This window comes from Leishmania mexicana, chromosome 20 (genome assembly GCF_000234665.1).
Source record: "Leishmania mexicana MHOM/GT/2001/U1103 complete genome, chromosome 20".
Lineage (NCBI taxonomy): Eukaryota > Euglenozoa > Kinetoplastea > Trypanosomatida > Trypanosomatidae > Leishmania > Leishmania mexicana.
Window position 1 is genome coordinate 139416 of NC_018324.1, and position 19151 is coordinate 158566.

A 19151-nucleotide genomic window follows, 5' to 3' on the forward strand; every position below is an offset into this window, starting at 1 on the left:
GATTGACCGTTTCTTTCGGAACCAGATCCCGAAAGTACTACTGCACCCACACGCACGCATGCACGCACACATGTAGGAAGACTCCAAACGCCTAAGTAAAGAAAATGGCTGGCATGATATATCGTTAGCGTCTGTGTACCTTGTAGCAATCCCATCTTATTTCCTGAAGTATGTGCACGGAATGACCTAAAGAAAAAAAGAGCACTTCACCTCTTCAGCGCCGTCAGCACCAAGGCTACATCCTACCTCTCCCGCCCTCAGCCAACACACACACACTCGATGGAGCACAGCAGAGGTAGTGGAGCGTCACGAAATCTCCTTTTCCGTCACACTCATACAGTAGCACTACAGCAAACACACACACAGAGGAGCGGGAGAAAGCGAGCAAACGCGCCAACGTGTCAGTTTTCTGGTCAGCAACGTCAAACAAGAAAGGGAAAGACAACAATCGACCAGCGAGAAAATAATTGAAAGAAAAAGCCAACACACAGAGACAGACACACACAGTAACACTTACACAGAGAAGGGGAGAAAAAGCTAGGACACACGCAAACAAGAAGCTATATAAGAGGGGCTTTTAACTGCGGAAAGCAACGAGAGAGGGGAAGTGGGAAAACAATAAAACACACTAGACGACATCCGAGCGTCGAAAGGGGAGAAAAAAGAGAGAAACTGATAAGTGTGAGTGTGTGAATACTGTTTAACCACTTCAGCCATATCACAAAGAAATGGGTGGAGGTGCGGTGGACTCTCTTACATCCTTTGATGTGCATATTTCTATGGCTTTGGGGGGGATTTGCTGTGAAGTTTTAAAGGCGCCGCTGTCCTGATCAACGTCCATGTGCCGTGACTTCCCCTCCCCAACCCTTACCTCAGCCCTCCCCCACCTTGCCACATTTGCGAGTTGGAGCAACGGCGAAAGCCTCACCGCTGCAGTGACCTCACCCTCCTTGCAGCAGCTCCCGAGAGCACCACACTTCTCTCATCCCACTCGGAGCTTCTATTCTCTAGAAATCTCTCCCGGAACCGTTGCTCCCATGCAACATGTTTGGCAGCTGAATCGGGAAAATGAGGAAAGAGACGTTCTTGCGTTGTGCGTGCGTGTGTGCGTGTGCGGGGAGGGGGCAAACAGGATCCATCACACCCCGAGGAAGTGGCGAACAAACCCGTACGCCAATCGAAAAGCGCAGTGTTTCGTCTGAGAGAGGGAAAGGGGGACTGAATGATGGTTGCCAGGTAAGAAGTACCTCTAGGAAACAAACAAGCGAGTGAGCAGAGGTACAACTTTAAAAATGAGAGGTGCAAGTCGTGATTCGTCGAGGACGGAGAAGAAGAGGAGGAGAGAGTCCAAGCGAGGAAGCCCATCCGAAAAAAGAAAAAACAACAACAGAAAGAAGCCTCCTCCGAAGCCAACACACAAAAAAAGAGGCACTCACATCTGCACGTGAGGAACAAGAATAAACGGGCGTGGCGGAGACAGACACACACGCGCGAGGATCAAACAAAGAAGAAAACAAAATCACCACACCCTTCGCTGTCGTCTGGCGTGACCGCCCTGGCTCGCCACGTACGCGCAGGGGGCGGGCAGCGGGTCTAGGCGGTGTCACCGCGGGACAGCACCGACTTCGACACCGCAGACGATGGAAGGAACAGCATCTCGCGCAGCATATCGTTGCGCGTCGCCGCGATCACATCTCGACACCAGTCGTTCACTGCGAACGAGATACCGAACGTAAGGCTGCTCACCGTGAAAGAGAAGGGCATCTTGCGGTAGAGGAGGGCCACCGTTTTAGGGCTTTTGAGCAGCGATTGCACGGAGCTAGTGCCCAGCTGCGCGTACACGACACGCTCCGCCTGGCGATTACGCTTCATGACGTTCAGTGGGTACGTTATCACAGAGCCGGCCAGCCCCGACGTCGCGCCAGCGGCCATATACTGCAAAAAGGTATGGCATCCAAACCGCTCCTTCAAATAGTCATACAAGGCAAATCCGATGCCGCCGAGAACGCCCACGCCCATCATGGAAAGGTAGCAGCCTTTCCACAGTGAACCGATGCCGTGACGTCGGGCCATGGCGCGCAGCAGCCAGAAATATGACTGAAAGCTGGGAACGGCGTTCACGGCGACACGCGTGCGCAGAAGATCGAGTGGGTACACGATCGTCGTCCCAAGCGACGCGGCGGCAGCGCCGGCGGCAAAGTTGGTGTACGGTGTGGCCACGTGCGAGTACATTAGCCGCTCCGCCAACAACTGAAACATATCGAAGAAGCAGTACGTTAAGGCACCGTACGGTACCACACGCAACATCGTGACGTGCCCCGACGTCCACATGTTCGGACTCTGCTTGACGACTTGGTACAGCAGCTGCGCTCCCTTCTTTGCCGAGGTTTTCTCGGTCATGCCCACCTGATACAGGATTTTCAGCCGGTCAAAGGGCAAGGAAAAGAACTTGGCCGTGGCGGCAGCCACCCCGCCGCAGAGGAATGCCTCCGGCAGCGTCACAATGTTGTGGCGCGACGAGTACACGACCGTTGTCTCGTAGTAGTTGCGCGTGCGTCGCTTTACAAGATCATTCACAGTGAAGCTCGTCGCGGTGGCGATGGGACCTTTGATCCAGTTCATGGCAAGGCCTTTGTAGAGTCCCTGGCGAATCCCTTCCTCCCGATACACCGTTCGTAATGCGTCGATGACACTCAAGTAGCGTCGTGGGGTGACTTGCATGCGCCGCCGCACAATATCAAGCGGGTATGTCGCCGACTGCGCGAGCAACCCTGCAAATCCGCCAGCTACCAGTCGCTGATACGTTGGGATGTCCTTGTCAGACTTCAGGTTGGAAACCTTTACAATGTAGTGCTTAAGTGTCTCAAAGCATGCAAAGCTACAGCCCGCGTAGGGGACAATGCCCACAAGCGTAGGGAAAAGGCCGCCGTAGAGGGAGAGAACACCTTGCTTAGATGTGGCTTCTTTGAAAGCGGTGCTATAGCTAGGAAAGCGCCGCTTGCCCGAGCTGCTACGCGCTGCAAATCGGGCACGCATGAGGTCTAGTGGGTAGGTACAAGTAGTCGAAGTGGCCCCTGCCAACGAGCCGCTAATGAAACGCAGCGTCACCGCCCGCGCCTCGTCGGGCGAGCCGTCTGGATTGCTGCGACTGAACATGAAGCGCAGCTTGCTGTGGTAGAAGTCGAAGGAAGCATAGGTGATAGCCGCGTATGGAACGACACGGAGCATCGTCGCGCCATTGCCGATCCACAAACCCGTTATGCCAAACTTTCGCACCGTCTCCGCGCCGAGGTAGAGAGCCTCACGCAGGCTAAAGTAACGTGCCGACTCCACCTGGAAAATGATCTTGACACGGTCACCGGGCGCGATGACAGTCTTGCTCACAGCGCCAGCGATACCGCCGGCGGCGAAACTCTCAATGAACCGAATTACCTCCTTGGTGAGTGAGTGCGGCGCGTTTGTATTACTTGTGCCTTCGTACCCGTGCTTCACGACGAGGACACTGTACTCGCCGGAGCGGTCGAAATCCAAAAGCTCCTCACCCAGGGAAGAGAAGGCGTGACGATTCTCGTGGCAGAAGAGCGACCACTGAGGCTCCGTGAGGCCGCCGACGCCGTCTGTGTCGTATCGGAGAACAAGAGCACGCAGCTCAGGGACAGAGAGGCTGCAGAAAGGGGTCACCTTCTCCAGAATGGTGTGCAGTGGAACTACGAGAATTTCCTCCTGCGAGCTAGATGCAGAGGGGTCATCAGCGGTATCCGACATCACGCGACTAGATGAGGCATTCGAGGGTGACGCGAGCGAGCTAGCAGTTGCTTCAGCAGCAGGCGCCGAAAGGGACGATGAGGTCATCGACAGCATGAGCGTGCGCTCCTCGAACTGGCAGAGGGCACAACTTTACAAAACGCGTGGAGGAAGCGGAGAAGAGTCAAACTCGCTCTCTACCACCTCTAGAACAAGAGCCAAGATGCACGACAGAGGGGAAGAAAGGAGTAAGAAGCCAAACAAATAAGGTAGAAAAGGAAGCTGGGCAAGCGTAAGAGTATGAGGACAGACACAACAAAAATATAGCGTTGAGGCGGACAATTCAAGAACAAAAAAAAAATACTCCGCACGCGATGCCTACGCTTGTCAATATTAATGACTTGAATATGCAACGTGGGTGTGTGACCTGTGCGATCTAGCCGTACACCGCTGCGAAATTAATAAAACGAAGCACGAGATACTCACAGACAGGAAAAGGGGAAAGGCAGAGGGGAAGAGAGGATGTCGTGAAGGCAGAGGAGGTGATCAGTAGGGAGGATAGGTATCGACACACGCGCGAGTCGCGAAATTGTGTGTCGTCCCCAAGAAGTCATCGACCTGACAGAAGGCGCCACGGAGACGCTGTGGTGCCTTGACGAGAAATCCTCGCAAAGTGGAAACTGCTGAAGCGAAAGACGGTGGCTGCAATTCTGCGCGGAGCTTTCAGAAAGCTGTACATCAAATCCAACGCTCCCAAGGGAGGATGCCGGAGGTTCCAAGAAAGAAAAAAGCTGTCCAATTTCACGATGCACCAACAGATGGTGCGCCGGAGCACAAGTGAAGCAATCTGTTCCTCTACCTCAGTGCAGACGCTCGAGGCTATCCATGTAAGCGTCTAGTTCCGACTTTATGGCGCCATATTCACGCTTGTAGTCCCATGCACCAAGTTCATACAGACGCAGCTTATCGGCTGTGGCAGCAAGCTCACGGCGTGTGGCAGCCAGTTCGCTTCTTGCTACTTTCAAGTCCTGCTGAGTCCCACGGTCCAGCTCTAGCAGGTCAACATTGTCCAGCATGTTTTTCTTCCAGCACGATTGCAGATTTTCAACGTAAGCTTTGATTTCCAGCAGCGACGGCATATGTGCCACACCAGGAGCAAACGGTTTCGTATTGTTTGATGGACGACTCTCGCGGCGAACTAGAATCTCTGGAGCACGCGCGCTGATCCTCCGCGTCAGCTGAGAAACCGCTCGTGCCGCATACTCCGGGTCCTCGGATGACTGCTTTCCTGCACCCCCAAGCATCGGCACGATGCCACGCTCTATGGGCGGCAATACTACAGGGCAGTACGGCTCAAACGGCGCAACAATGAGTTGCGTTGACGGGTCGTAAAATGTCTCAAGGAAGTTGATCTGCGGAATACGGGACATCAGCTCACCGCAGAAGAGCGAAGCAAAGTGAAGTGTATATTCATCACTTTCACTAAACGGAAAAAAAGCATGCTCTCTTCGCTCCACGTGAATTGTTGCGATAGGCTCGCCATGTCCGCCTTCAGAGAGGAGCGTGTGAACTGGAAATATCAGAACGGCGCTCTTTCTCCCAACTTCGTCGACGTTGCGGTTCAACGCAATGGAGCTGCCGAGAACCTCAGCATCTGCGCTGCCAAGGCATCTATGATGAACCTGTAGAGGTGGAAACCCCAACTTTCTAGACACGTTTGCTATCGAAAACATATCACCACCCCGCTTCACAAAAATATGGCCGTGGGAAGCACGAAGCAGACGCGTGGTTCCCTCCAGTAGGTTGTAAAGCGCGCAGCATACCGACTGCGAGATCTCCGAAGATACGAACACCTTTGAATCTCCTGTTTTCTTAGATGTAGCAGAGGCAGTGCGACACTCTCGTATCTGCTTCCGCGTCGCCGCCAAAGATGTGAGAGACTTTGACAGCTGCAACTTGGAGAGGCCTTGTCTACTCCCGCCTCCATTGCCCTCGATGCCGTCACCGTTCCGTGAAAAAGGAGACAGAACTGGGCCGGATTGTGATTGCTGATCAATATGAGACAACTCCCCTGCTGCCACGCGCAGGCGCTTTATAAGCGGAGCCAGCTCATCCGCGCGCAAGCTTCCATTTGCTGCGAGTAGCCGATCAATTATATTTGCCACCAGGCAAATTTCCTCCTTAATATTCTCCATCTCACTGTATCTTTGTTTCTGTGCGGAGCTCGTCAGGAAGAGTGAATGCCCCTACTATGCAGCCGCTGAGCAGCGTTGAGAGTGCTTCTTTTTTTTTTGCGGCGCTTTGCAAGCAAAAAGAAACAAAACGTGAGGTTTGAAGTAAGACGAGTTTCTTTTTAGTGGCACGCGTCATGCACTGTGTCCCCTGATAGACAGCTTCAGCAACATTTTTTCTCGTTTTTACTGCTTGGGTTCATAGCCCCTTTGTTGGCTTTCTTGCAAAGCGGAAAGAGAGTAACGATATTGTTGTCAACGTCTTGGTTGAAGCCTGAATAAGTGCGCATCTGGTGTCTTCATAAATGAGTAGGAGACACTGGCAATCATCACCGCAGACAACTACTGCTACATAGATTGGAAGTTGCCACTTCATGTAAAGCAAAACAGCTTGACTACAACAAACTCCGGCGGCTCGTGAGCATTTCTGACAAGAAACCTCGCCCATCAACGAAAACGGGAATATGGATACACAGACTTCTTTGTTCACATCCCTTGCAACGTAAAGAAAAGGTCTCGAATCACATTGCCGTGACAAAATGGTGATGCGCGCTGCCTCCTATCAACTAAACTCTCTACTTGTACTCCCATGGAGGAAAAGACTAGTGATATAACGCGAGTGAGAACAAGAAAGGGGGAAAACCCACACTCACAGAACACAGGGCCAAGATAGAGAGCACTCGCTGTGCTGAGCTCATGCATGAACATATATATATATACATATATGAAGTGGCCGAGGAAAAGAAAGCTTCATATCTTCAAGCCATCAAGCAAAACATAGCACTGAAAACAAAACAGGAAAACGCAATTAGCGATTTCGCACAAAACCACACAACAGCGCAACACCAAAGGCAACAAAAGGTTGAAAAAAGTTGTTCAGCCAAGCAGGGCAATATGATTTAACGCTTGAAAAATGGCGGTTTGAATTCAACCACGATAATAGTCATGTTGTCGGTACCGGCCTTCACCGAGTTCGATTGGGCAAGGCAGCGATCAAGAACCTGCTCACAGACAAGACTAATATCTACCGCAACAGAGTGCCCGTTCTTGTCGATGTCGCTGTTTTGGATCAGCGTTTTCACCAGGTCGCAGCATTCTTCATTGGACAGCACATCCCATATGCCATCGCATCCCATTACAATGAACTCATCGTCACTTCGTGACGGTGTTACCGTGATATCGGGACAGGCAGTGACGGCCTGATCCATCCAACTCTTCGCAGCGCAAGATTTGAAGTCGACATCACCCAAGGCCCGACTGACAGCCAGCGTCATGTTGACCCGACCGTTTTCTACATGGCACCCAGCAGCAACAATTCTCGCCTCCTCGGCAGGGACCGAGGGCTTGTGGTCTACACTGAGGGGGACAACCTTGCCGCCGCGATATAGCACGGCGCGGCTATCGCCGGCGTTTGCGCAAACAATTTTCTGATCGGCCAAATAAACACAGTTTGCCGTGGTGCCGCTGGACACAAACTTCTTGCAAATTTGCTTGTCGACTTCTTGGAAAGAAACCTCAAACGCCTTCGCGATGTCATCCTTGTATATAGCAATGTTCTTGAGTAACTCATCCAGCATGTGTGCCCTACAGTAGCGTGACGCTTCATCTGATTGATGCCCGTCAAAAACGCCGAAGAAAGCCTGGTCTTTGTTACCATTTAGATTCAACTGAGCTACGTGAGCGTCCTCCATCGACTTTCTCCACCCCTGCATACTGCAGCACCCCACTCGCAGGTGTGACGTCTCGAACACAGTCGAGAATTTTTGAGTCTCCGGCTTCGCGAGCATATCACCCATTTTTTGATTTCGGCGAGGAGCGAGTACTGATTGTGTCAAGGTTGCGTGTCAGGTGGATATACAACAAGTGACACACACCCACCTATACTTGCAAGTGTGAACAGGTTCATATATAAAGGGGTGGTAGCAAAGAGAGCAAGAGCGAGACAGCAAGTAAGAGAGGATATACAGATATATATAACGTGGAAAGCACATCCGAAGAAACGAAAAGAAAGAGGCCACACAGCGCAGGACGGACTGGTAGGAAATTCGTGCTTTTTGACCAATACAGTTTTTTCTCTTTTTTTTACAGTCGAATCTAGCCGAAAGTCTCACTCAGGATAAAAAAGGCGAATCAGGGTTCACCACCCGACATTCACAGCGACACAGTCCTCCAGATGGCAGCAGCTACAGCAGCACTACCACGAGAGGCGAAAGCGAAAATAAACAAAAAGCGACTCACTGCCTCCATAATTCAGCATGTCTCTGTTGCCGAGCAAGAAACCTATACCACTCAATAAGCATAACGGTAAACACCCTACAGGCAGGCGCTTGCTTGGAAAGATTCAGTGAGCAATACCAGAATAAAAGCAGTCGAAGAATCTTTATCAGCGCAATTTTCTGCGCAGCTGCTTGCTCTTGTCATTCTTGGGTTGTGCCTTCTTTGTGCGAACCGGTCGTGGGACGGACACGACTGGTCGGAGGACAGGTGCGTGCTTTAGCGACTTCTTGAGTTCCTGTTGTACCGAATCTCGGCGCCACTGCAGAGAGGGCGCAGCCTTCATCTCTGGAGGCAGTAAAACGATTCGGATTTTCGAGCCACGAACAGTAACTCGCTCGTAAAACCCGTAAGTGGAATCTTTTGCCTGGTGCCGAACATCAACCAGCTCAATATTTCCTCGTGAAACGTCGAAAGCTGCCAGTGTTCCTTTGTACAGATCACCGTCAACGGTTTCCACCGTCACCCTCGAGTTTAGGGCCTCAAAAACTAAAGAAGAAGGAATATCCTTCTTGGCGTTTGAAGTGTCTGCCATTCTGGCAGCGGTGAACCGGCGGATTTCTTGGGAATCGGACAGATACAGAGAAAATTGCGAAGCAGAAAAAAGTGTTCAGCATACGAAGTGTGAGGAAAATTGCGTCCCCTGGCATCTGCAATACCGCATTTTTGAGGCAATCGACTTCTTCGTCCAAAGGCTGAAGGAGAGACAGAAGGCTGCTACCTAAAGCAGTGACTGCCTCGCTGCTGAGAGTTGTCCCATGCATGCTCTGAAAGAGTCATGTGCACGTTGCAGAATCTTGTCAGTCAGATTTTTTTTCTTTCCGTTTGAGGGTAGTAGTCTCCGCCTACCACTCTGCACCACCGTTTGCACACTGAACCCTCATGGCTCTATTCTGGATTACGTGGAACCGCCACAAAGTTGATAGAGGAGCAGCAGGTCACCACATACGCGAGGGCTATGCAAAGGCGAAAGGGCTCCTTTTTTATGCCGCGGCGAAGAGGCAAAGGCGATTAAAACAATGGCAAAGCAACCGCTGCACAGCCCTCGCCAACAGAAACAGACGCATGCAGGCGCCTTGGGGGAACAAGCGCCCTAAGGGGGGGGGGATGACAGATCGGCCAAGGTCGCACCACGAAGAGTCGAGGGGGGGGGGCAGTAGTTTGGATGAGGGTGTGATAACGAGCGCTCCGAGAAAAGAGATAAGACCTCAGTGACCTTGCCGCAAACAGTCTTCCCTGTGCTTGCAGAGCGCGGGCTTTGCCTTTCCGCTCTCGGGCAGCCCATCCCTTGCTCATTCTCCCCCATCACTCGCGACAATGGATCGTGCCTTTCTGGCAAACAACGAAAGCCCACTTATAAGAGGTTTCGCCTTCTGAGCCGCTCAAAAGCATCAGAATCACTGGTCCTACTTCCACAGAGGACTGCCTGTTGAATTTCAACGGAGCAAGAGTCGTTGCAGTGCATGCCACCTCTGCTTACCTGTTTCCCAGAAACGTGTCAACCCCCCTGCTTTTCTCTCGTCTTTCCTTCGCGCCTTTGGGTCAAATGCACTTGCGCACAACACGTCTAGCAAAAAGTCACTACGAGGTAAGAAAAAGGGATAAATTTGCCTGGACGGTGCTGGCTGCCTGAGAATGAGCTTCTTTGACGTCTCAGCAATCTCTTCGGAGAGCAGCAGTCAGTCGGACAATAGCAGCAAGGTGGATGACCGGATCAAACTCACGTACGCTGAAACAGTGGTTTCTTTGGCAACTGCTGTTGGCCTCGTGATCATTGTTTTGCTGGATCTTCTTTATCGAAGCACCTCCCGTCATGCAATGCTTCTCAGAGTTCAACGCGAAACGCGTTTTGACGGCGCGTATATTCTTGGTAAACCGGAAGGAAACCGTGCGCGAATCATTTTGGAAAACGGGTTGAAGACACACGAGTTTCGTATTCGCCACCCTCCTCAGTACTCACGAGTGGTGCCAGCTGTCGTCTCGGATTCGCGCGACGCAAAGCAGGACTGTGTTGAGATGCTTAGCAAAGTACGTTCAATACTATCTAAGTCGTACGGAAGATGCGCGGAATTGATGTCCATGCGCTGCTGCCTTGCCTGTGTCACAGGCGCTCTTCCAGGTGAGCAGTCGGAGCGGTTTCTTCGAATATATGAAAGGGTCATGTTTTGCTCACACCGGGTGAACGGAGACGAGAAGCTTGTCACATCAGATGATATACGCTACATGCATGCCTTTTACTATAATAATGTACTCAAAGTTCTGCAATGATCGAAGTGCGCATCTGCTTTTTCAGTTCGATTACATTGTCCTTTTCGTTGTTGCTCCTTTCCGTCTTTTTTTTGCTGTCTGTTTGTCAAGCGCTGCTGTTAGGGAAACAGCCGGATGAAGTGACTCACCGCTATCTTCTTACAAACTAAAAGTGACTTCTACAAAAAAGCGGAAAAGTGCATAGAGTACAGTCACTGTCGATGTTTCTCTACCTACAAAATTCATCTGCATACTTTGGTGTATGTGATTCACATTTTCTGGACGCAAGCAGAGAAAGAAAACGTGAAGTGGGTCTAACTGTAAGAGCGAGCAAGCGTTTATCTGCGGTACAGCGATAGGGTCTCCTTTTGCGACAAGGTCCTCACACTCTCGTGTGTGATGTTCTAAGTCTGTAGCGGGCGTGAGAGCTAGACACGGATAGGCACGAGAAAAAGCCCAGTGCCGCGGTTGGATTACTGTGAACCTGCAGTGATGGTGGTGCACACTATGGGCTTTATTCCCGTTCACAATTTAAGACAGCACTTCTCATCTGCTAATTGCCAAGTTTCCACTTTTATATATGCCTCTTTTCCCAATTTCCACCCTTTTTTCTGGAAGAGCGAACTACTGATATTCGGCATAGAACAAAAAACACTGTTTACTACTCAATTATTCACGAGGAAAAACAACATTATTACGGGGACAAAAAAGACAAAAAAGCAATGGCAGTCACTATTAAACTTGCGAATGGCAATCAACATACAGTTGAGGTGCCAGATTTCAGCATCACAGTTGCAGAGTTTAAAAAGCAAATAGCGGAAACGCTAGAAATCCCAGCCAGTGAGCAGCGAATCATTATGCGAGGAAAAGTGTTGAAGGATGATGGTGTGCTTTCAGCAATTGGCATGGAGGACGGAAACGTTATACACGTCGTGCGGAGCAAGAAGAGTGCAGCTGTGCCCTCAACGACGAATGCTTCAAGCACCCTGGCTGCCAGCGATCCTACTTCGTCGCCGAATGTACAGCCGTCCACTACCACACCCGCCCAACCTGCACCGGCGCCGGCTGCTGCAAATCCATACGCAGCTCTGATGAGCAACTTTGGTTTACCGCAAACACAGCAGCCTGTTGCCGGTGCTGCTGGGTTTCCTGCCGCTGGGAACCCTTTTGCAAGCATGGGTACGGGAATGGGCATGGGGAGTGCAATGGGGGGAGGTGTCAACCCCACACCACAGCAGGCTATGGAACTGATGCAGAATCCGATGATGCAGCAAATGATGCAACATGCACTCAGCAACCCCCAGTTTATGCAGTACATTATGCAAAACTCTCCCCAGCTGGCGGGCCTGCCACAGGACCAACAACAAGCTATTATTGAAATGATGCGAAATCCTTACATGATGCAGCAGGCAATGGCAATGATGGGAAGCTTAGGAGGTGCTGGCGGTGTGCCACCGGCAACTTCGCAGGCTGCTTCGACTCCAGCCCTAGGAGCTGGTTTCAACCCTGCAATGTTTGCACCTCCTGTTCCAGAAGGTAATCCACGGGAGGTTTATCGCGAGCAACTGCAGCTGCTGCGAGATATGGGTTTTCCCAATGAGGAAGCGAACATTGCTGCTCTTCAGCAGGCTCAGGGCAATGTTCAGTTCGCATTGGAGCGGCTTCTTGGTGCATGATATAGTGTGCTTTGCTTCGACTTACTTCTTCCCCCTATTCTTACTCGTGCTTTCGATCTTCAGAACTGATCGTGGGAAGGGGAAGCCCTTGTGCTTTACGAGGTAAGAGTACGTTTCTTGGTGCTGGTGGGCCGATTTTAGTGAGTTTACAGTACTGAGGATACTCTATGAACCCAAACACTAGTCAAAAAGACGGTGGCTGTAACTGGCAGCAGCGATTTGGCAGGGGTGCTGCTCGTGCGAGTGACAGTAAAGCAAAGGTAGAGGATGCCGTTTTGCTGGATTTAAACGCCAAGCACAAGAAGCGAGCAAGTGCATGCTATCAGATACTTCTAAATGAAAGTCAGCTACTCTCCTCTTTTTTTGGCATCATCTTTTTTTCTCCTCTGTTCCTCATCTTGTTTCCTTCCGATCAGAAGTGATAACGCTTCATAGTGAAGGCGTGCATTTGCCAAGTGTGAAACTTTTTTTTCGACTCACGATCTAGAACTTGTCGGAAAAAAAAAGTAGCATTTAAAAAAGCATACACACACTTACACAAATATCTTTTTCTTTTCCCCTTTAGCGTCTCTGCTGTTGCACGTTTCTGGCCCTTTCTCCGTGCTACAACACACACACACACAGATGCCAAAGCACTAGCTTCTGGTGCCTGATTTTTTGTTGTTTGTAAGGAGAGGAGACGAAGGAATTCCTTTCTTTTTTGAAGGTTTCGGAGCTTTTGCTTTGAACAAAGTTTCTCCCTGCAACATTTCAAATGTCTTCGTTTGGCCGTGTGACCGCCCGCAGCGGCGACGCTGGGACCCGTGACAGTCTTGACCGGTACAATCGCTTGGATGTTTTGGGAGAGGGAACGTACGGCGTTGTGTATCGTGCGGTCGACAAAATCACTGGACAGTACGTTGCTCTCAAGAAAGTGCGACTCGATCGCACTGAGGAGGGTATTCCGCAGACTGCGCTGCGCGAGGTGTCAATTCTGCAAGAGTTCGACCACCCCAACATTGTGAACTTGCTTGATGTCATTTGCTCGGACGGGAAGCTCTACCTTGTCTTCGAGTATGTGGAGGCGGACCTGAAAAAGGCGATTGAAAAGCAAGAGGGCGGCTACTCTGGAATGGATCTGAAGCGGCTTATTTATCAGCTTTTAGACGGCCTTTACTTTTGCCACCGCCATCGCATCATCCACCGTGATCTGAAGCCAGCCAACATCCTCCTGACATCAGGGAACGTCCTTAAATTGGCTGATTTCGGTCTCGCCCGTGCGTTTCAAGTGCCCATGCACACCTACACGCACGAGGTGGTTACGCTGTGGTACCGTGCCCCTGAGATCCTCCTCGGTGAGAAGCACTACACTCCTGCTGTGGATATGTGGAGTGTCGGCTGCATTTTCGCCGAGCTAGCACGCCGAAAGGTTCTTTTCCGCGGCGATAGCGAAATCGGGCAGTTGTTTGAGATTTTTCAAGTGTTGGGGACTCCGACGGACACCGAGGGGTCCTGGCCTGGTGTGTCGCGGCTTCCTGATTACCGCGACGTATTTCCCAAGTGGACCGCAAAGCGGCTGGGGCAGGTACTACCAGAACTTCATCCAGACGCTATTGATCTTCTCTCCAAGATGCTCAAGTACGATCCACGGGAGCGCATATCAGCCAAGGAGGCCCTACAGCACCCGTGGTTCAGCGACCTTCGTTGGTAGAGTGGAAAAGGCATGACTGAATACAGCCTTCTGACGCGTTGAACGATGGAGGATTTGTTTTTCTGAGGGTGCTTTGTTAAGGAAGCTTCTCCTTGCCTTTGTTGACTCTTACTTAGACTTGATGTTTTCAGTTTTTCCTGTTCTGATTCTCCACGCTTTAGATCTTTCTCCTACACATGCATACATACACTTTTTCCCTCGCTCTTCCACAGCGACATTGCCATCGTGCCCCCTGTCTTTTCCACTATCTGGGTTTGTTTCAGTTGCGAAACAGATTTGGACATGCCTTTTTTTCCTTTCTAGCTCAGATCTTCGTCCCTTACTTGTACTATGAACCTCCGCAAAAAGATGCCTAGTATGCAGCAACTTTACATACAGATCGGGTTTCTCGTAGAACATGTGACCTCTTTCGCTGCTTTTTTTGCCTTCGAGTACAGACGCCAGCTTCTTTCTCATAAAGGCATGGGCTGACTCTGGGTGTGCGTGCTGGGGAGGAAATGGGAGCTTACACACAGACTTTGACAGCTGCCGTCGTCTCTATGATAGACGAAGGCAGCACTAGAAAAGAATGCAATCCGACGACGCGCTACTTGGACTTCCACTTTCAATGCTTTGCAAATAGATATCTTTGCTTATTATTCCCCTTTTCTCTCGCACCTGTCGTTTCGCCACAGCTGTGTCGAAACTCTTGGTTTTACACGCACATTTTTGCTGCTGCCCTTGCGTTTTCTGCTGGCCATTAGTTCCAATATGGCGGCGGCCAGCTATGATCGCGACGCTGCTGTGAAGGTGGCAGAAGAAAACTACAGTCTCCGGAAGAGGCTTGCACGGGTGGAGTGGGAGGAGGAGAAGCAGAGGCGGGCGGCGGAGTATGAGTCTCGCTTTGAGGGGGCTGTGGACACAAGCGCCAACGATAGGATGCGGAGCCGGAACAGCGCGCTCCAGGATGAAATTGCAGGACTGGAGAGCCAGCTGAAGGAGCTGCAGATGATCAATGTCACCGACCTGCAGCACGAGTACACTCGTCTAGACAACCGCCGTGCATATCTCCTGAACGAAATTGCCGGCCTCCGACGCATTCTTGCCAATCAGAGCAAAGAGGTGAAGCGTGCCACCCGGAGCGTCAACAGTCAACACGAACTCCGCCGCCACAACAACGAGCAGCATGCTTCACTAATCGAGGATATCCAAATGTTCAGAAAGAAGAGGGAGTCACTAGCCGAAGAAACCCAACACCTGATCGCAAAGGAGCGCCAGCTAATGTCAGAACTGGAGACGCTTCCCACGCCAGGGGAAGATCAGGAGGTCGTGGCTAGCCGCCTAAGGGAGGATAACGAGAACAAGGACCACACGATTGCGCAACTGGAGGCGACCCTAAAAGAGAAGCAGCTGAAGGCAGGCGCCAAACTCGCTGAGGCGAACTCTGCCCTTGACATTCAGCACCTGCGAGAGGAATACGTCCGGCTGAACGACCAGCTGAAGCACAGCAAGCAGTAATGCTCGGTACGCCGATGGGTGGCGGAGCTGACCAACCTTCGCACACCAAATCGGACTGCAGTTTCTCGTTCTGCCATGGTGATTTTTTTTTTCGTCTTTTTTTGTGTCACGCGCGGGTGGCGGTACAAGACGTACTTCGCGCGCTGTGTCTCTGCCGACTGCTTTGTAGAGGTTGTTGTTCTCGACGCCCCTCTCTTTTGACGTGCGGGGCTGGCACGAGTGTGTGTTGCTGCAGAGTATGTACTATACCTCTTGACCCTCCTTTTTTATTTTCTCGTTCTTGATTGCGAAGCTTCTGGTGACGAGCCCTGCACTCGTCGTGTGTTTCGTGACACGGATGCTCCGTGAGTGACATGTACATGTAGTTTAGGACGGCATTGCTCAGGGTGCAGCAACAAAACAAAGACAAATATAAAACAAGGATGGCTTTGCCACAGCGACAGACGGTCGAAGTGTGTAGGAAGCACAACTCTGCGGAGATAATGGGCTCCGTTGGAGGTACGAAAACAAACAAAACATCTAACGCTATCCTGTGCGCACCGAGAAAAGACTGTGCTTCCTCTCAGAAAAACATGTAAACGACACTGAGATGAAGCAGTACAAGGCACGACGACACCCGGCAACTTTCATGTTATTCCATTTATTCGATGAAATCCTCCCGCGATGGCTGACTTTTTCGCTTTGATGTGCATCTGTTTCGTGGTTGCTCTCCCGCTTCGGGTGGTGTCGTCCGCACTCCGTTATCGGGACTTCATATGCAGCGTACTTACATACTTTTTTCTCACCTGCGGTTCTTCTCCGCGTCCTTTCGCAGGAGAGCGCGCAAGGGCTTTTTGTTCTCTAATTCTGCACCTTACCGTGGCAGGACAATGCGCAGAAGCGGCCTGGCCTACATGCTGCGCCGCAGCGTCCCGCTCCTCGCAACGCCCGCTTTCCTAGAGAATGTGAAGCGCATGCGCAACATTGGTATCAGCGCCCACATTGATAGCGGCAAAACGACCCTGAGTGAGCGCGTTCTCTTCTACTCCGGCCGCATCGGAAAGATCCACGAGGTGAAGGGCGGCACCGAGGTCGGCGCCACAATGGACTCCATGGAGCTTGAGAAAGAGCGTGGCATCACTATTCGCTCCGCCGCGACGCAGTGCCGCTGGAAGAATAGCACCATCAATATAATCGACACACCTGGCCACGTCGACTTCACCATCGAAGTGGAGCGCGCCCTTCGCGTGCTTGACGGTGCTATCTTGCTCATGTGCGCCGTTGGCGGTGTGCAGAGCCAGACGCTGACGGTGGATCGCCAGATGAAGCGGTACGGGGTACCGCGCATCTGCTTCATAAACAAGCTCGATCGCGACAACGCGAACCCACAGCGGGCAGTAAAGCAAGCGCAGGAGCGTCTGGGCATCAACGCCGTCTTCATCCAGCTGAACATGGGTACTGCACAGGATTTCGAAGGCGTCGTCGACCTCATCGAGGAGAAGGCGGTCTACTTTGATGGCCCTTTTGGTGAGACCATCCGCTACGAACCGGTGCCGAGCTACATCAAGGAGGACGTGGTTGCCGCCCGCAAGGAGCTCGTGAGCCGCCTAGCAGAGTGCGATGAGGAGATGGAGCTCATCTTTCTTAATGACCAAGAGCCCACAGTCGAGCAGATCCATGCTGCCATTCGCCGCGCTACCATCGCCAACAAGTTTGTGCCGGTGATGGTCGGCTCGGCGTACCGGAACAAGGGCGTGCAGCTGCTCCTGGACGCGGTGGAGCGCTACCTGCCGTCGCCAGTGGAGCGCCACAACTCCGGCTATCAGGTGAAGCGTGTGAAGGACGAGGACGGCAACGTGTCGAACGTGAAGGAAGGCGAGGTGGCGTTGATGACGGATGACGAGAAGCCGCTGGTGGCCCTTGTTTTCAAGATCGAGGAAACAAAGAAGTCGGGGCTGTCCAACTACGTGCGGGTGTACCAGGGGAAGATGCGCAAAGAACACCTGATGAATATCCGCACCGGCAAGAACTTCTTGCCGCCGAGGCTTGTGCGCATGCACGCGGACAGCGCCGAGGTTGTGGACGAGGTGCGCGCTGGCGACATTTGCGCCATTCAGGGTGAGGTGGATGCGTCCTCGGGGGATACCCTCATGAAGTCCGGACCGCAGTCTGGCTCGCAGCTCTTCTCGTGCGAGGACATGTACGTCCCGCCGCGCGTCATCTCTGCCTCACTCAAGACGAAGGATGACAAGCAGCAGTCCAGAGTGCGGGAGCGTATGCTCGCCTTCATGCGAGAAGACCCCACCTTTGTGTACTATCGCAACTCGGAGACGAACGAGGACATCGTGGAGGGCATGGGTGAGCTGCACCTCGATATTTACGTGGAGCGGCTGAAGCGGGAGTACGGACTGCACGTGGAGCTCGGCAAGCCAACGGTCAACTACCGCGAGATTATCACGGAGCGGCAGGAGTTCGACTTTGTCTTCAAGCGGCAAAGCGGCGGTGCGGGCCAGTGGGCGCATCTAAAGGGCTTTGTCGAGCCGCTGCCGATCGATATGTCGGTCGAGAAGGGAGTCAAGAACAAAGCGACGACGCGCTGCTCGAACGGTGACATCCGTGAGTCGCTGCAGAAGACGGTGGTGAAGCACCTGGAGCGCAAAATTTTTGTAAAGGGCGAACTGATGCACGCACCTGTCTGGGGCGTGCACTTTCACTTGAATGGTGGCGCCATGCACGAGGTGGACTCGAACGATCAGGCCTTCAAGAACGCGACCCAGGAACTGTGGGAAACCATGCTACCGAAGCTAAAGCCGACGCTTGTGGAGCCGTTCATGGATGTGGAGATGACAGTCCCTGCGGCGAACATGACTGATGTGGCGACCGAGTTCTCGAAGCGAGAGGGCGTGGTGACTGAAACCGCCGTAGATGGCCCTGATGCCGTTATCCGCGGGGAGACGGCTCTGGACACCATGTTCGGCTTTATCTCCGACCTGCGACGACTCACGAAGGGCCAGGGCGACTTCAGCATGCAGTTTAAGGAATATCGGCCGATGCAGCAGTACAAGGCCCAAATGCGAATGGATGAGCGCAACAGCGATATCGGGCGCAAGCTGTTCAAGCTTTCAGACTAGGGTGCTCCCTCCACCCCATTCCCACTGGGAGGCTCACCGGGGGCACATTCAAAGATACGGCTTTTTCGTACCTCCTTCTCGTTTCTTGTGGAATAGCGCACAGACACGCTCTTTGATTCACTGGCGTTACCTTTGTTTCCGTTTTTGTGCTGCCGATGGCTTGTGTTGTGTCTATTTTGCCGTTGTGTTCGTGCACACGCCTAGATAGTGGTGCACGCACACCTCTTCACAGTAGCCTCTCTCTCGTTGGTTCCCTTGAGAACGAAAACAAAACGAAGAAGCGTGTTAGTGTCGTAGGGGAACGCATGGTGGACGGAAGAGCGAAGCGCTCTGCTTGCGCACGTCCGTATGTGTACGTGTGCTTGTTCGGTAGCTAGGGGTGACGCTAGCTGACAGCTGTGTGCGCATCTACGACATGTTTTCACCACGCAGATATGTTGGTGTTTTACAGATTTTTTTTTGTTTTCTCCTTTGTGTGTCTCCAGTGACCCGAACTTAACTAACGAAGACGGAAAAGAAAGACACCGAACAAAAACCGGTACGACAAGCCTTGATGCTTGATGGGAGCCACAAAACAGAACGAAAGGAGAAGAGCAGACAAACAAAATAGAATTGAACGCCGTGGCACACGCACGCTGACAGAGGCACGTGGCTGCATACGTTCACATAGCATTCTGAGGCA

The 19151-nt window shown here is 52.0% G+C and overlaps 9 protein-coding genes across 9 annotated transcripts; 5 read left to right on the top strand and 4 right to left on the bottom strand.

Moving 5' to 3' along the window:
* Positions 1-1593: 1593 nt before the first annotated feature.
* LMXM_36_0510 (putative mitochondrial carrier protein) lies at positions 1594-3861 on the bottom strand (the record flags this gene model as incomplete). Its single annotated transcript, XM_003874344.1, has 1 exon — positions 1594-3861. The coding sequence occupies one exon, from the start codon at positions 3859-3861 to the stop codon at positions 1594-1596; it is 2268 nt and encodes a 755-aa protein (XP_003874393.1).
* A 743-nt stretch (positions 3862-4604) lies between these two features.
* LMXM_36_0520 (conserved hypothetical protein) lies at positions 4605-5939 on the bottom strand (the record flags this gene model as incomplete). Its single annotated transcript, XM_003874345.1, has 1 exon — positions 4605-5939. The coding sequence occupies one exon, from the start codon at positions 5937-5939 to the stop codon at positions 4605-4607; it is 1335 nt and encodes a 444-aa protein (XP_003874394.1).
* A 935-nt stretch (positions 5940-6874) lies between these two features.
* Positions 6875-7771, bottom strand: LMXM_36_0530 (protein phosphatase 2C-like protein; the record flags this gene model as incomplete). The annotated part of the gene is made up of 1 exon (XM_003874346.1): positions 6875-7771. One exon carries the CDS (start codon positions 7769-7771, stop codon positions 6875-6877), a length of 897 nt encoding a protein of 298 aa, XP_003874395.1.
* Positions 7772-8358: 587 nt separating this feature from the next.
* On the bottom strand, positions 8359-8784 carry LMXM_36_0535 (putative small nuclear ribonucleaoprotein; the record flags this gene model as incomplete). The annotated part of the gene is made up of 1 exon (XM_003874347.1): positions 8359-8784. One exon carries the CDS (start codon positions 8782-8784, stop codon positions 8359-8361), a length of 426 nt encoding a protein of 141 aa, XP_003874396.1.
* A 1100-nt stretch (positions 8785-9884) lies between these two features.
* LMXM_36_0537 (conserved hypothetical protein) lies at positions 9885-10517 on the top strand (the record flags this gene model as incomplete). Its single annotated transcript, XM_003874348.1, has 1 exon — positions 9885-10517. The coding sequence occupies one exon, from the start codon at positions 9885-9887 to the stop codon at positions 10515-10517; it is 633 nt and encodes a 210-aa protein (XP_003874397.1).
* A 701-nt stretch (positions 10518-11218) lies between these two features.
* Positions 11219-12172, top strand: LMXM_36_0540 (putative ubiquitin-like protein; the record flags this gene model as incomplete). Its single annotated transcript, XM_003874349.1, has 1 exon — positions 11219-12172. The coding sequence occupies one exon, from the start codon at positions 11219-11221 to the stop codon at positions 12170-12172; it is 954 nt and encodes a 317-aa protein (XP_003874398.1).
* Positions 12173-12926: 754 nt separating this feature from the next.
* LMXM_36_0550 (cdc2-related kinase) lies at positions 12927-13862 on the top strand (the record flags this gene model as incomplete). The annotated part of the gene is made up of 1 exon (XM_003874350.1): positions 12927-13862. The coding sequence occupies one exon, from the start codon at positions 12927-12929 to the stop codon at positions 13860-13862; it is 936 nt and encodes a 311-aa protein (XP_003874399.1).
* Positions 13863-14612: 750 nt separating this feature from the next.
* Positions 14613-15359, top strand: LMXM_36_0560 (conserved hypothetical protein; the record flags this gene model as incomplete). Its single annotated transcript, XM_003874351.1, has 1 exon — positions 14613-15359. One exon carries the CDS (start codon positions 14613-14615, stop codon positions 15357-15359), a length of 747 nt encoding a protein of 248 aa, XP_003874400.1.
* An 869-nt stretch (positions 15360-16228) lies between these two features.
* On the top strand, positions 16229-18469 carry LMXM_36_0570 (putative Mitochondrial elongation factor G; the record flags this gene model as incomplete). The annotated part of the gene is made up of 1 exon (XM_003874352.1): positions 16229-18469. One exon carries the CDS (start codon positions 16229-16231, stop codon positions 18467-18469), a length of 2241 nt encoding a protein of 746 aa, XP_003874401.1.
* Positions 18470-19151: the final 682 nt, after the last annotated feature.